Raw genomic sequence first — 16,156 nt, 5'->3', positions numbered from 1 at the left:
TTTCCGAGAATCCAGTGAAATAAAAGTAATTTTCTACTCGCGGAGAAACTCACCAATAGCTGTCTAGAACGTCAGACATTATTGTTTTCAATGGACCAATGAACGCCGTGTGGAGGCGGGGATGGCGTGGCTGGACGTTACTACACGGGAGTTAGCTAGCTAGTGACTATTTACTTTCACGTTAGTGCCATGTTATTAAGAAGGTAAACCCAGCACAGTATCAACTCAAAGTTTGTTTATCGACCTATAAATACGTCGTTTACTTTAATCGATGGTGAATGTCCAGCAAACGTGTCAAAACGTGTGTAGAAAGATGTGCAGCTAACGTTAGCCCAACGGTGTTGATGGTAATCTGCCTGTAAACACCTGGACTGCCAAACACAGAGAAGTGAATGAAAAGCAACACGCCGTCAGGACCATTTTACTTCTAGACCGAACCATAAGAAATGAGGAAGTGGAACTGGCGAGAAGGACAGCGACCGCACACGCGACAAGGTGCTGGTCAGCGCCGTGGATGGCACCGAGGAAACCGACAGCAGTGGTAGCTACGTTAAATGACACTTATATCACGTTAAAGTATGGAGCATGTGCCATACTAGAATACAGTGTTTGTAATGACAGTGATCAGTATGTCAGTATCATTGTTGTGTGTGTGCGTTTCCTGTTCAAAGGTATGAACGTGATGATGCAGGGCCCTCACACAGACCATCTCAGAAGCACCATGCTAACCAACCTGCCTCACATTCCTCTTCTTCCTTGCCTTCCTCGTCTTCTTCTAAGGCCAGCAGTGCTGCACCAGGTCAGTAACGTACAGCATTGAAAGTGCACGTTTGCGTTGGAAGCCCCCATTTCTTATTATTAAAGGTATCAGAAGAGCACAACACTTAAATTGAACACATATGTACATAAACAGTAGTTTTACATGCAGTGTCTTGTCCAGGAGCACTTAAAGTAGAAGGATATTGACAGGAAAATTCTTGTTGTACACTTGGAAAATCAAATAGATGCAATGAAAGATGCACAAGCCTAATTTTTGCCTCCTTTTCTCCTGCCAGAGCTGCCAGGTTTCTATTTTGACCCAGAGAAAAACCGTTACTTCCGGCTGTTGCCCGGGCACAACAACTGTAACCCACTAACCAGAGAGCAGCTACAACAAAAAGAAAGAGAGAAGGAGAGGAACAAGATGTTGGCAGAAGATGAAAAAACAAGAAAAGTAAGTCTGTCATCAAGGGTGGTGGGCAAATCTTTTTAATCTTCTTTGTCTTTTAGCATTTTTATCATATTTATTCTTTAAGATTCCATTAAGCTTTTTCCTGTTGCTGTAGACAGACACAGTCATCTGATATGCTAAAGTTATGCCCTCTAGATGAAAGCTTACCATAAACCTCATGCAGTGTACTAAAGGATTATGGCTATGGCAGCAGCTGTAATGACATCATCACAGTACAGCATTAGAGCACAACTGCAAACTGTGTAGGAATAAAACACTTGAGATCACAGTTGATCTTAGCAGAAGCACATGCTTTTCTTCAATCCGGGACATAAATGTTTAAGAAGTTGTAAAGAAAGAAACCTTGGTCGTAAACATGTACGCATATTTTCCTTTTCATTTACAGAAAGCACCAAGAAAAGGACTAAACACTTCGCTGCTACTTCAGAAACGACATCTAGGTGTATTACCTGAGCACTCCTATTGCAGGTACTGTGTCACAGCCCTGCAGGCACGCAAAACTCAACATAACACTGTTTTTCCCGTGTCCTAGCCACAGCTGTAACGGATTATGGGAAACAAAGAGAAACTTTAACGCTAATCAGTTCTGCATGTGTAGAGTGACTTTTCTTCTGAGCTTTGCTGGCCACTAATAATGATGCTAATCTATTTAGACAAGTTATTTTAAATGGTAATAAAAAGATGGAGAAACATGCATAAATGCAGTCAAAGAAAATACTCTGCATCACTGGGAATGATATGAATAAATGGAAAAACAAAAAGTAATGAAATGCATATGAGGAAGTTTCTAGTTCTTTTTATGCTACAGGCAAACTGTCTAAATAAATACATAAATTACTACAGAGACACTGTCAGAAAGCTAAGAGAAAAGTGTATCAATTATCCTGGGTTAGTAGATTGTCTGCAGACAGTGCTAGTCTGTTACTATGGTTACTGTTGTGTGTGTGAATGGGTGAATGACTGAATGTAGTGTAGAGCGCTTTGGGGTCCTTAGGGACTAAGTAAAGCGCTATACAAATACAGGCCATTTACTGTTTGTCTCCAGGCTCGTCCATGAGGTGAAGGTCAGTGAAATGAGACGCCACAAACTAGAGATCCAGAGCACAGACAACAGCATCTCGAACACTGACAACTTCAGACTCATAGTGGTGAGAACACACACAAACACAGTGCAAAACACATGTTTCAATAGAATAAATGTTTGTTATAGTTGGTTTCAAGGGAGAGAGAGGGAGTAAGAACAGTTTGCTTCATCCAGAGGATGATTTGGGTCCACCAAGGCCCTGTGTATGATTTTTAAAAAAACAAAACAAAAAAAAAAAAAACAACAACAACAAAAAAGATTGTTTTGAATGTTAAACGTTGACGTTAGAGTCCTTTTTTTTTTCTTAATTGCTGGAAATGAACACAGTAGGTTACCTTTAAAAATGGCCTCTATCTGTACTTGATGATGTGCATACGCTTTGTTTCTTTGTTGCCGTTTCTTTTTCAGGGGGATTCGGCGTGTGAGCGAGTGTTCACAGTCAACGATGTCTCTCATGGCGGCTGCAAGTATGGCATCATGAACTTCAGCAGCAGCAGCAAGGGGTCTCTGTCTGTGGAAATGTGTGATAACCTCTACTTCACTAATCGGAAGGTAGGAGCATTTCTTTGGAGATAAAAGACCCTCCCTGAATACAAAGAATATGTTTGCATTTTTGTAGTTTCTATTTAGTACACTGCAGGAAATAAAAATTAATTAACTCACATTTATCTTGGAGCCTGTTTTTATGATGTGTCTACAAACATTTGGTCTGTTTAAATAATATTAATCACTCTGATCTGGTTAACATGTTTCAGGTCAATTCCATCTGCTGGGCTTCGGTAAATTACCCCGATTCTCATGTGTTGTATCCTTCCACAGTTTAATTAGAGCTCTAACTCTAGTTCACTTAACCTTCAAATAAAGGGCTTAACCTGGCAACAAAGATCACTTATAAGTTGTCCTTTTCATTTGCATTATTTGTGGATTCATACTGCTGTTGTTTCTAAAAGAATACACTTGGTGACTATCATCAAAATGGTAACATTTTAGCTCTATAAAGTGCACACCTGTGTCACAGCGTGTCATCTCTTCACTGTTTTGGTGAAACTTGTATGTCCTTGACTGAAGTAACTATCAGGCTGTGTCTGGTGGGAGTAGCAGACACCCCTGGCTGCGTGAGTTTACTTCCTGCTTCCCTCTTCAGCAACTCCAACCCAGGTTTGTCAGGGTTCTTGCGCAATATGCAGCAGTCACATTGCCCTTCTGTAGTTCATTTGTGAAGGACCCAGGTAGCAGTATGGTAAAACATGCTATTCAAAGAAGCTTCTTCAGTCTTGGAATTATTATTCTAGAAGACTTTTATTTTGAAATATGTTTTGAAAGCAGTTTTGCTGTTGTTGTGTACCTCCCCGTTACCCTCAACACCCTTCTCCTCTTACTTCTTGTACTCCTTCAGATCAGCCTGGGATGCTGTGCAGCTTTAAGATATCCTCAGCCTGGTCTTGTGCTTGGTGCCTCAACCCCCAGTTTGACAAGACGTTCAGCACTGGTTAGTACTGCAGCTAAACATTTTTGTCGTTATAGAAAGGAGAAAATTACACATCTAAAATAATCATGTTTATGTGTGTGTTGACAGGCCTGTCTCGTAGAGTGATTGTGAAGGATGCAGAGACGGGCAGAACACAGACGTACAGCGTCGGCAGTGATGTCCTGGCTCAGCAGTTTGCCCTTAGGGTGAGGCATTTGTAACTTTAAAGTTGTTGAAGCACTCTGGAAGAACACCAAGCAAAAGAAATACACCTTTCCGTCCACAGGTTCCTGTCCTGTTTAACGGTTGCAGATCGGGGGAGATCTTCAGCATCGACCTCCGACAGCGCGGCCGCAGAGATCACAGCTGGAAGGCCAGTCGCTTCCATCAAGAATCAGCCATCACCTCTGTACGCGTCCTGCAGGATGAGAACTACCTGCTGGCTGCTGACATGCTGGGCCAGGTCAGGTTCTTGACTTGACTCTTTAATTTTCTTTTTACAGCAGATAATACTTTCAGGTTCTTAATTACAGGTATTTTACTTATGTTTTAGCCTCATGCGGAAAGACTTGGTAAACACAGAACCATCAGGCCATACTGACAAACTGTGGTAGAAAATATCAGAAAGGAATGATTTGAAAAAGGTAATAATTCAAGGATAGTTCTGTTGAGCCTTTGTGTGTTTTCTAATTTCTTCGCAGATTAAGCTGTGGGATGTGCGAGGCACAAAGCCAGTGCAGGAGTACAAAGGTCATCATAACGAGCATGCCTACCTTCCCATCCATGTCAATGAGTGGGAAGGGCTTTTGCTAGCAGGTAGGAGAGGATAAAACACTCTCAACACTCAATACTCTCACTGGTATAAACCTTTTTTGCGTGCAGTTTCAATGTTTACCATCCTTTCTACAGTGGGTCAGGATTGCTACACAAGGTTATGGAGCCTTAAGGACGGTCATCTATTGAGAACCATCCCATCACCCCACCCGGCCGCAAACGACTTGATCCCAAGTGTTGTGTTTTCATCTAACCTGGGTGGCAGCAGGGGCCTCCCCGGGCTGCTCATGGCTGTCAAACACGACCTCTATTACTTCCCGTACAACACTGACTACCAAGAATGAGGAGTGCTGAGGCCAGCTGTATCACTGTGTATTTGAGAGTGTGGCTGGGTAAAGATGTTATGTGACAACCATTTACACTAAATTTAGACTGAAGTGGTGACCTCAAAGAACTGCTTTTAAATTTCATGGGAGTTGCCTCATCATACACATGATCGTGTTTTTGTGCCAAAAGGAAATGGAAGTGCTGCATTCACATGTGCACACCGGTACAGTTCGGTTTTCCTTACTGTTCTTTTTACAGAAGAAGTGCACTTATTTTAAACACACCTAACCTTGATTGTTACTGGAAATAAGGGTGCTGGGATTGAAATTTGAAAATGATGATACTGTTTGTTTACTAAATCAACATGTTTTATAGTCTTTGTTGATTCCCAGTAAAGTTTATTAAAAACCTTATCCCACTGCATTGTATTCAACCCATACACAGACACCTTAAGATTCCACTGTTTAATACATATGTATGAGCATACATAAATACAAGGTATTGATTGGTTCCATGTGATATCTATAGTCATTGATCTCTGTTTGAGACAGGATAAATCTATTATTCATGTTGAAGTCTGTTATTTCAGCTTATCTGATTGATCACAAGCAAACCAACTCTTCCAGTTCGTTAACAAGAAACAAACAAACAAAAAAAAAAATCTTACACAGTCAAATCTCATAATACCAAGATATTCATTAGAAAGCCTGAATGCATCAAGTGTCATCTTCATTTAATAGTAATCAGGTCAGATACTCTGTACAGTCCTGTTGAAATACAAGCAACTTTGAATGTTGCTGACAAAGAAGAGCGACGCAGCCTGAGCTGACAGTAAAAGACTACTCTTACTAATGATCTCCGTTTTGAGGGGCCAGCCCCAAACATGGTTTGAAACCTCAACTGTGTTAAGTCCCTACTGTGATCCAGCCACTATAAAGCAGTTTCTGTTGCATTGAATCCCACCTTAGTCAGATTTGTCCTGATACGCAGTTATGACATTTAAAAATAAAATGAGGCAATTAAAAAAAAAATTCCCTATTAAAGTAAACATTTTTCCCATATATGTACTGTGCATACTAAGTAGAATTCAAACAGTTAACATGGACAGCATTATTAAGGCTGTTCTTGTTTTTTTTGTTTGTTTTAAATCTGCCCATTCAAATTCACGAACAACCACAAATAATCAATGGGACTATTTAAGTAGTAATTACGAATTATATATGTTGGAATGCATCTTGCTGCTACAGTACATCAGTGGCTTCCGATATAATGATCTAATATAGTCCCTGTGAAGCCAAGACGAAAGAAAAGTAGCTCTAGCAGGGGTGAATTAGAGGTAATCTACCTCAGTATTTCAAAAGAAAGGGATCAGAATTCAATGTGGTTGATGACTTTTGAGGTGTTCTATCTAAAGCTGGTCCTAAATATTACATCCAGATCACCTGCACAAACCATTTTAGAACTAATAAGACATGATTACCTGGAAATGCTATGAAAAAGAAAAAAAACAGGTCAGTACTTGTATTTTTTTTAAAAGGCTTAAATATGTAGCTCCAAACCAGGCAAAAGGAGCTAATGGTACTAGCATATCACATAGAGGGTGTGCAGGGATTAGTGTGCAAGAATACAAATCTGAACGGATCTACAGAGCAACATGGAAATTTACCTGAAGTCATTTGTAAGCAAGCTTGTACAAAACTCACTTTGATCATCTCTCTGTTATTTTTCTCTCCTGTCCTTATAATATTCAAGCCTTGCTCTGGCCTGTCTTCACAGTGTAAATTATAGGCATATTAAAGAGAAAAGCGATCGATGGACTGATGTTACATGAGGCCAGCACTAACAAATAATAAACGAGTTCCACCTGTACAGTCTAGAGGCATCCAGAAAAACAAAAATACCCCCAATGAAACCTGTTAGACTCAAGATGTCGCAGATTCCAGTTTCCACAAACGCTGGCATCTTTAATTGCTCCATTGAGTCCTGCTAGAGTTCCCCTGTTTTCTGGTTGCAGCCGTTGCAGACCCTCACGGGGTGGTCCCATCCACGGGACGGCACGGGGCGCCGCTCCTGGGAGCAGTCATCGCACACGCCCTGCCCACAGGCGCGACAGTGGTGGATGGAGAGACGTGGTGAGAACTCCCTTTGGCACTCGCAACAAGAGTGGATGTCCTGATCTGGCACCCAGTAGGCCGGCCGAGCTGCGTCCTTCACTAGGCCTGGAAAAAAAGTTTTTATTTCTCTCACTCTTTTTTGTTTTTTGTAAAGTTGTTTCTCTTGCTCGCTATATTATTTTTTAGATCCTATGCTTACCAAGAGGTATATCGATGGCACCAACTACAGCCCCCAAAGTGTTCTGGACAGCCTCTCCAACCTTCCTCGCTATCAGGGTGCCTCCCTCCTCCTCCAACGCAGCGTCCAGCAACTCTACAACATGCACACATCAAATCATATCATGTTGTGAACATTAAAACCGCCTGAACCAGCCCGGCAAACAATACCGCACTCTTAAATTCCCACAGAGAGACTCATTTGTGTACCAGTTGGAATTCCTCTGTTGTGGAAACACGCATCACAGACCCTAACAGGCGCAAGACCCCAGCCCCTCTCAGGGACCGGCCGGGTTTTGGAGGAGCAGGCGTCACAGAAGCCCTCTCCGCAGGCACGGCAGTGGTGCTTGGTGTCGTTGGGCTGGAACTCCTCCCCACATTTATGACATTTCTACGGCACAATAATAAGTAATGTGATTTATCGGCATAACAGTAACATAACAGGAACATGGGCTATCACCAAGAAAATGTTTTAGTTACACAAGTGATGTTTCATTCACAACTACACATTCTGGGCCTGTGATTCCTTATATATAGTTAGCTAAATATTGGTTGCATACCAGGATGAGGGAATTGGGTTTCCAGTAGGCAGGAGCAATTTGGTCAGTGAGCCAGGAAGTGACCGCTTTGGCAGGCTTGACGCTGAGTTCAGACACAGACTGAGAAATGTATTTGACTCCGTCCAACAACCTCTGAGCAGCGTTGTTGTTGTCTTTCAAAAAGCCATCAGACTGCAAAGAACGGTGTAAAAACACATAATTACAGTACGCCATAGAAGTTGTGTTTATACAAGCGTCCCTCACAATTATCACTAAATACTGACAACAGTGCTGACAGAAATACAATGCCTGCCTTACCAGCTGGCGTTTGCACTGCTATATTCAGACTTGTGACTAATTATGCTTAGATCAACATGTTCCAGGAGAACATGCGACGTTACTTTTCTGGATATTTACATACAGTATAAGCCACTCGCCTCATAGTGGCCAAATTCATACGACTCAAAGCAAACGAAAACTGAGCTTTTAGATTTCAGTGGTTTAAATGAATTCACCGTGGCCTTACCCCAGGCCAGATGTGCTGGATTTCTGTTCTGACCACTGTTTCCACTGGGTCCTGGTTTCCATACCAGTACTGCCTGCTTCTGTAGATCACTGAACAGTTGGGAACATTCAATGACATACCTGTAAAAAGACAAAACCATCTCAGTTTCAGCACAGGGAGGAAAGATTCCAGAGGTGCCACACACTTTTTATATCAACTGTGCTCAATTTTTCATAAACTTTAAAGGGACATATGAAGATATTTATGAAAAATCATTCTATACTCGCAGGACTCACCCTGACCAAGCGTAGATGGCCAAGCCAAACCACGGCGAGTCAGACGAGGCCGTCGTTTTGGGAACCACTATGACTTCCTTTCCCCTTTCGTAGCAGGCCTGAGAAGTTCAGCACAGTTGCTCAGAACCTTGTCAAGCAGGTATACTTCAAATGTGGCGTAGATGTATGTTTGTACTTGCCTTGCATGTGTAGATGCGGTTGTCGTACTGTGCAGAGTACCGGCAGCGATGTTTGGCTTCATGGTCAAGACCTTCCTTTAGGTGATTCATGCTCCTCTTACAGCCTGACCTGAAAGTTGGTGCCCAGTAAGTCAGCAAGTTTGTATAAATAAATAAAAGTAAAAGGTACTGGCAGTGATGATGCTGTAGAAATCTGACTTAAAGTATTTTTGATATTTTTTTTTAGCAAAGCAGGGACACGCACCCACAACTGAGGCAGATGCTGGAGCAGGTAAAGTATTCATCTGGAAAGAAGGAGTTACTGGTCATATGTTCATCTGGAATCTCCCCACTGAAGCGCTCACTCAGGGCCTGAAAGAAGGCCCCAGGTGGAGATGAGAAAGGTATAAACACATTTCCATTGGCTATGCCAAAACATACTTAAATGTAAGCACAGCTACCTGCAGGGCCTTGAAGATGACACTGGCAGATCGTGGCGAGCGTGTCGTATTGTTGTCCAGCTGCTGCTCCAGGCTGCGGAGCAAACCACTGAAGTCCGTGGGAGGGTTGTAGGTTCGAGTCCCACGGTACTGGATGGAGCTGAATGCTTCCGGAAATAAGCCCAGCTTCCTGAAACGCTCCTGGATAAGGCGCTCAGCAGATTCTGAGGGCGCGTCTAAATTCGGGGTACACATACAGATGGAGACAAAGTATTGAGGCGGTGGTTTGTGTGCTTATCTTTGAAAAACACTGAGATGAGACAAACTTCTTTGATGTACCTGATCCTAGTAGATTGGTGTGGACAGTCTCGTGGAAGATGATCACCGCGGGGCCCAGGGTGGACAACGGTACATCAAGACCACAGCGATTGGTAGTTGCCTTTAATTCTCTAGTGAAATGTTTCAGGTAGGCATCTGATGCATCACCAAGGAACTTGAAGAGATCGTCATGGAGACGGTCAGCGTGTGTTCGGTAGATTACCACATCAGAGATAGCCAGGACCTTGAGGAGCAGCCGAGTTCTCTGACCCTGATTAGCCCCTGATGAGTTTAAAAAAAAGAAAGAAAAAAAAAGAATCATGAATGCCTGCCTGCTTCTACCCCCGTTTGTTTCATAATATTAAGTAAATCAATAATTTCATACCAGCTCCAAGCAGTCCCTCTGTATCGATGACTACAACCCGATGCAGAGGGTCCATAGCTGCCCAAACACCCACAGTGCAGGACTCCTGAGTGGGAGACGTCTTGAACACTTCTCTCCCAAGAAAGAACGTATGGTTCAGGGTGTAGGATTTTCCCTCACCAGTGTTCCCAAAAATGGAGACCACCTTGAGAAGTTCATCTGGACTACAATCCAGTCTGCAGACAAAGTCCTCCTCATCCTTCACCTGAGAATGCAGACAAGATCAGCTCAACCGTTGTAACGCATCATTAATAAAACACCATCAAACACCGAGTACCTCAACAAGTGCTTACCTGCATTTCCTCCTTCTCATCCACTAGCAGGAAGCTGCGCACCTTCTCCAGTTTGGATTTGAGGATTTCCATTTCACTCTCCCCAGCACTGACACTGTTCTCTTGAGGAGCTTTGGCAGGTGGGTAAGATACCAGAGGGTGCTTCCTCTTGTTGACTCCCCCGTGGGTGCGTTTTTGGCAATCCAAACACAGGTTGATCTTACAGCCCTGGCAGCGGACCACCGCTCTGAGTCTCCCAGAGCAGCTGCCATCCCCTTTGCAGGAGTCACAGAAAGGAACATGGCCCGAGGCGACCCGAACCCGGTCGTGATTCCTCATGCGCTCCTGCCGATGTAGCTCCAGTTCACAGCGGGCACACTGCAAGCTGCCACACTCATCGCATTCAAACACAGCCTCGTCCGAGCCCCCACAGGCATAGCTCTCCTGACAGACCAGGATGGTGCTCATTCCTTTGTTTACAGCTGGACCTTGACCACTCATCTCAAACCTGTGAGGTCAGGAATCCCCTGGTGTGAAAACAAGTACAAAGGATTACTGTGGGTAATTGGGACGGCAAAAGCACTGCAGGAGAGGGCACAAGGTTATGGCACCGTCTCGTGAATCTATATAACCAGATGTCAGATAACCTGTTTTGTTGAAATACTGAAAAAAACCCAAAAACAAATTCACTCATGAGCAGTACTGTCAACAAAACGATAGCAATCCATGCCCCTTTTCTCTCTCCTTACTTTTTAAATGGGGATATTCAGTTTATTAAAACAGCAAAATTAAACACACAAAACTCGGACTAGTTTGTTTACCTTTTGACACAACAGCTCTGTAGCTAACAATAGCTGGCCGGCATCTGTTTTCTTGTTCTGGTAACGCTAACTTTCTACATGAGAGTATCCCACACTGTTCTATACATTAGAAATGCCTAAAAACAGGCATTCAAACTCAGTAGTAAAGAGTCATTAGCTAACAGCATTCACACAAAGAGACACTCCTGAAACAAACAACCTTCTTTTGAGTCGACTGACCTAACAGTTGCTACCAGTCCGACGGCTGTCTCGTTAAATAACCTGCTGAATCGACACAGTCTAAAAGTGGACACGTACACTACCTAACACCATACCGCCGAATGCCACGGAGAGCTGACGCTGGAGGGGGGGCAAAGTTAGCAAGCTGTTATTGTGTCAGACCCCTGTAGATGTTGCTGCTTTTACATCAGCTGATCGGCTTGTTTTTATCCAGAGGTCAAAAGTCACGGAAACACAAAGCATTTTGGGAAACGAAGGCCTTGCAAGTGACATGGAAAAGCGCTTGCTAAAGACGAGCTGTTTGTAACCTGTTTATGGCACATACACCAACGTATACCCCGCATTTGACTTTTACAGACTGTTTGACGAAAGCTGTGGACCAGCTTGAGTTATTGACGGAGATATCGACGAAAAATCAATCGTTGCCCAGAATGCTTTGCTTTTTCCAGCGACTATAGGGTCTGCTTTTGTTCTACACCAGCGTGGGCCGTAGGCACAAGCTGAGACGGAGACAGAAGCTGAAACTGACACGTATCTCGTTGATATCAAACGAAGAATAATAAATGTTACACTTACAAGTTGTTCTATGCATTAAAGTACATGTAGTTGTTTTATGAACGAGTTTTTTCGCGGTCTTTTGCTTTTGTGTATGCGAGAGCCCCCCACCCTTTCTGGACACCCCGGTGTAAAAACAGTGCAGCCACATGAGTGGGGATGGATTGTGGCACCACTACAGTTGTAGTTGACTCTTTAATTCAGCTCTTTAGCTATTTTTCCCTTTTAATTCATTTAAAGCAGCTTTCTTTTTTCGTCATCGTTATAAATTTATCACCGCCTGTCTTAATGTGCTGCTGACCCTGTCTATTTGCAGTTAACAACTAATGCTAGCTCGATGCTAACTTGACAGGGTAACCGCGTTGACACCATACAAAGGTCATCACTCGTCTTTTATGCTCATTCACCTTGTTTCGCTGTTCAGTCGTCATGGAAGACGAAGCCTTCACTGACATTAGCGGTAAACCAATCTCTCTGGACTGTCAGAGTCACTCCAGCTTTTGCAGGGAGTTCATTATCAGCTCCCCAAAAGTGTCCATGGGCAAAGTGATGGTATACACCTGCTCCGTGTGGCTTCTGGCATATGCAGTGTTCTTCTTCACCCAGGTAAGATGATGAAGGCGAGACCAAAGTGATGCAGATTTACTGACAAATCCTTCTCACTGTGGGGTTGAGGTGCAAAGTTTCTGAGGACAGCGAGGCAGTGGTGAGGTGTGCAGTAGGAGCCGCAGGTGGCTTCAAGGTGGAGTGGGATTGCATCAGGGATCTGCTCTGAGCCCCTTCTTGTTTGCGATGATGACGGTCAGGCAGGAGTGTCCATAGACTGATGTTTACAGAGACATTGTGATATTTCCAAGCTACCTTGACTACCATGACCCGGACGCATCCATCCATCAATCAATCCATTCATTCGCTTCCACTTTTCCAATTCAGTGCCGCAGGGGGTGCTGGATAGGTCCGCAGTCTGTCGTAGGGCTAACACAGACAGACAGACAACCACTCGCTCTCATATTCACACCTCTGAGCAATTTAGAATCACCAATTAACCTAACCCAACTAATTGCATGTTTTTGGACTGTGGGAGGAAGTCTGAGTACCCGGAGAGAACCCACGCTGATATGGGGAGAACATTCATACTCCACACAGTAAGGCCCCCTCCAGATGGAGGGTGGTGGTACCCTCTTGCTGTAAGAGAACAGTGGTAACCACCACCACCATATATATCAGATAAAGGATGTTGAATATGGAGCTGGCAGGCAGGAGGAAATGAGGAAGACCATAGAGAAGATTAATGGATTTACATGAAGAGGATTGGTGTGACATAGGCGGGATAGGGTTTGATAGAGACAGATGATCTGCTATGGTGACCCCTAAACGGAGCAGCAAAAAGAAGGCAGAATACAGTTCTTTCTTTCTTTCTTTCTTTCTTAAAGATACTTGTTGTAATCAGAATTTGTAAAATTGAACACTAATTCCCACCACAAGGGGCCAGTATTTTACAAGAAAGTCTCAATCTAGTCGCCCGGTCTAAGATCCAGACGATGCACTTTTTTAGTTAGTGCAGTAATTTTGCAGCATTTTTTTTTAAATGGCTCTGGGTTCTTTGTGTTCAAAGCTGTGCTTGTTACGTGAGCGTCCAGTGTGATCATTTAAAGTAAACTTTATTGTCATCTCTGCTATTTACAGTACAGTATATAGAGAGACGAGATGACGAGGCTCCAGTTCCATTCAGTGCAAAATAACAACAATAAATGTAGGAAGAGTAAGAATAAGAATAAATATATATACACTTTGAGACTTTTCCAGTGATGAAAAGATAGTTGGATGTTTACTGTTGTTTTGTTTCACATCATTTCTGTTCTTTCCAACTGAGCGTGGTTTCTTTCCGGGAGTGGGTGATAAAAGTCACTTTTCAGGTGCATCGGCCATTGTTTTCTGATCCATTCACTAGGATATCTCTCTATCAGCATTTCCTCTTCCTCTTCTGTTGGACTCAGAATAGACTGGATGCCACACCATTAGTATCCTGCAAATTGGCATCATGCAAAAGTGCGCTCAAAGTTTTGTTTAGCTCTCCAACTCAGTATGTAGATGTTCTGTATATAATGTCATTCTGTTGCTAGCATTAGGTACTTTTGAATGGTTGTATATTATTTTAATTTACAATGATTATTTTTAATTTAATACCTTTCCTCTCTTGCAGAACACTGCCGTTCTGTCTGGCGCTATTCTTGTCACCCTTGTTGGCATGATGCTTCACATCCACTTTGTGAAGGTAGACCACGAGTCCCTTCTCGTCATTGGCTCCTTAGGCATCCAGGTGTCCTCCAGCTATGCCTCGGGCCGCGAGATAACCACTTTCATTGAGATGAGCAAGATCAAGGATATTGTCATCAATGAAGCTATTTACATGGTGCGTTGGTGAACCTGTGCCTCTGTACTTGTGTGACATGTTGACATTTTCTCATGTAGTTATTCTACAGTTTGCCATGGAAGATTGGATTAATGTCTAATGCTTTTATTTCAGCATCAGATCATCTACTACCTCTGTGTACTGTTGAAGGACCCCTCAGAGCCCAATGCAGTGTCAAGTGTTGTGCCATTGTTTCAGGTGAGGATGAACATATCTCAAGAGCCTGTTTAGTGACTTGATTACCTGCAGGGCTGTTGATGTGGTGTCATTCATAGGAACCTGTTTTTAATTAACTCTATTTTTTTCCCTTTAGAGTTCAAAGCCAAGGCTGAACTGCTTGGTGAAAGTCTACAAAAGCTGTCAGGAGATTCTTTCAAAGTGCCAATGAAGCACATGTCATACAGGAACACCTGAGGTCATTCACCATGTTTTTCTTTTAGCCTCTTCCTTGTTTGTGTTAATACATCTTAGGTGTATTTTATATACATTGCATTTCTTAATGTTTTGCTTTCAAGGATAATGGTGTCATAATGTTGTACTGTGTTACATGATTAATTTAAAATAAATAAAACACTGGTCTTGACTACTTGTTTAAACCTAAAAAGCCAAATTCTTTAACTTGAAATGTAACTTGTAATGTAAGATCATAAAAATAATATTTAACCTTATAGTTTTTTTATATGCTTAGAATTCCACAAATGATACAAGTTTGTGTATTTTGGCACCATTAGCACACTCTTTTGTGTATTTGTTTTTGTCCCCCCCCCCCAAAAAAAAAAAATAATTCATAGAATATAACAAACCAATATTCATTAATTACATACATATAGGTAGCATTTGCTCATCTTTAAAAGTTGTAGTTGTTTAGTTTTACCACTAGGGGGCAGCACTACTCACAAACTTTTGGGTCCACGCATCAGTTTCTACAAGTGATTCAAATGTACACCATGTCCTGTTCTTTGTTGGCTCATTGTTGTTTTTTTTTCCATGAATTGCTTTTGAATATAATCTCTGTGAGAAAACAAAAGCCTGAGCACAGTTATATAAGGCAACAGTTGTATATGTGTATAAGATGGACTGTGTGTGTGTGTGTGTGTGTGTGTGTGTGTGTGTAAGTGTAAAATAAAGATCTACACCCTTTTCCTAAAAGTATTTTCACTTCCTCATATCTACTTGCACCTTCATCTCTTAGGAACAGTAGGTCACGTTTACCACTGAAGTCTGAAATATCACTGTTGGCATACCAGACCTGTTTTCAGAACTGTTTTTCAAGGTTACCTCATCAACTGAATGACAATCAATATATTGTTATTGCAGTAATTGTATTCTTTTTATCCTGCAGCTGTAACACTGTAATTACTATAATAACCCTTGTGGCATCAGTAAAGTGTCTACCTATTACAGTGTGAATTTTTTTTTTTTTAAAGTGTGACATTATAAATGTTAATACACCAATAACTGTCTAACTGCCTATCAGATTAATGCCTAGGCCACTCACAAGTCATCGCCACCTTTCACTTCTGTTTCCTCTTTTTAGGCCTTATTTTTGTAGGGCCTTTTCATGGCGACTCAGTAAATTCAAGTCAGACCCGTGTGTGAACTCCATGTGGTACAGACCAAAAAAAAAAAACAAACAAACAAAAAAAAAAAAAGCAGAAGGGTGTGATTTTCACGGGGTGAAGCATCGCACTGCTGTGAGAAGTAGCCCCTTGACAGGATAATAGTCCCTCCTGGAGGTGTAAAACAGCCAGGAGCCAATTCAAGAAGAAAACCTGGGAGTGACCAGGAGTGGCACCTCTGGGCTTTTAAATAGGCCCCATAAAGCAGGAGGAACACCATCACACACCCCCACCCCCCCTCCACCTAAGTAGGGGAAAGATTTGAAACAGCAAAAACCCTGTGAGCTACAGCTGTGGACCGTTAATTGCCCATGATAGCAGCAGGGCTGTGACGATTGTGCCTCCCCTTCTGTGTATGTTGTG

At 42.5% G+C, this 16,156-nt stretch overlaps 3 protein-coding genes across 3 annotated transcripts; 2 read left to right on the top strand and 1 right to left on the bottom strand.

Annotated features, from left to right (window-relative positions):
• Positions 1–128: 128 nt before the first annotated feature.
• wdr21 (WD repeat domain 21) lies at positions 129–5,305 on the top strand. The gene is made up of 13 exons (XM_040017459.1): positions 129–541; positions 672–799; positions 1,056–1,213; positions 1,617–1,699; positions 2,277–2,379; positions 2,724–2,867; positions 3,071–3,120; positions 3,394–3,473; positions 3,712–3,804; positions 3,892–3,989; positions 4,070–4,246; positions 4,485–4,599; positions 4,693–5,305. Exons 1-13 carry the CDS (start codon positions 447–449, stop codon positions 4,899–4,901), a joined length of 1,533 nt encoding a protein of 510 aa, XP_039873393.1. The 5' UTR covers positions 129–446; the 3' UTR covers positions 4,902–5,305.
• Positions 5,306–6,408: 1,103 nt separating this feature from the next.
• Positions 6,409–11,162, bottom strand: zfyve1 (zinc finger, FYVE domain containing 1). Its single transcript, XM_040017426.1, is given in 14 exon segments — positions 6,409–7,103; positions 7,198–7,311; positions 7,425–7,605; positions 7,775–7,945; positions 8,280–8,381; positions 8,383–8,398; positions 8,555–8,652; positions 8,734–8,842; positions 8,978–9,084; positions 9,174–9,388; positions 9,492–9,752; positions 9,856–10,099; positions 10,188–10,693; positions 10,988–11,162. Coding segments are annotated over 13 exon segments (2,331 nt in total). The 5' UTR covers positions 10,668–10,693; positions 10,988–11,162; the 3' UTR covers positions 6,409–6,870.
• Positions 11,163–11,887: 725 nt separating this feature from the next.
• On the top strand, positions 11,888–15,316 carry pigh (phosphatidylinositol glycan anchor biosynthesis, class H). The gene is made up of 4 exons (XM_040017484.1): positions 11,888–12,367; positions 13,965–14,174; positions 14,289–14,372; positions 14,488–15,316. Exons 1-4 carry the CDS (start codon positions 12,191–12,193, stop codon positions 14,560–14,562), a joined length of 546 nt encoding a protein of 181 aa, XP_039873418.1. The 5' UTR covers positions 11,888–12,190; the 3' UTR covers positions 14,563–15,316.
• The last annotated feature ends 840 nt before the right edge of the window (positions 15,317–16,156 follow it).

This window comes from Simochromis diagramma, unplaced genomic scaffold, assembly GCF_900408965.1.
Source record: "Simochromis diagramma unplaced genomic scaffold, fSimDia1.1 OVJJ01000802.1, whole genome shotgun sequence".
NCBI lineage: Eukaryota > Metazoa > Chordata > Actinopteri > Cichliformes > Cichlidae > Simochromis > Simochromis diagramma.
This window is presented reverse-complemented; position numbering and strand designations above follow the sequence as displayed.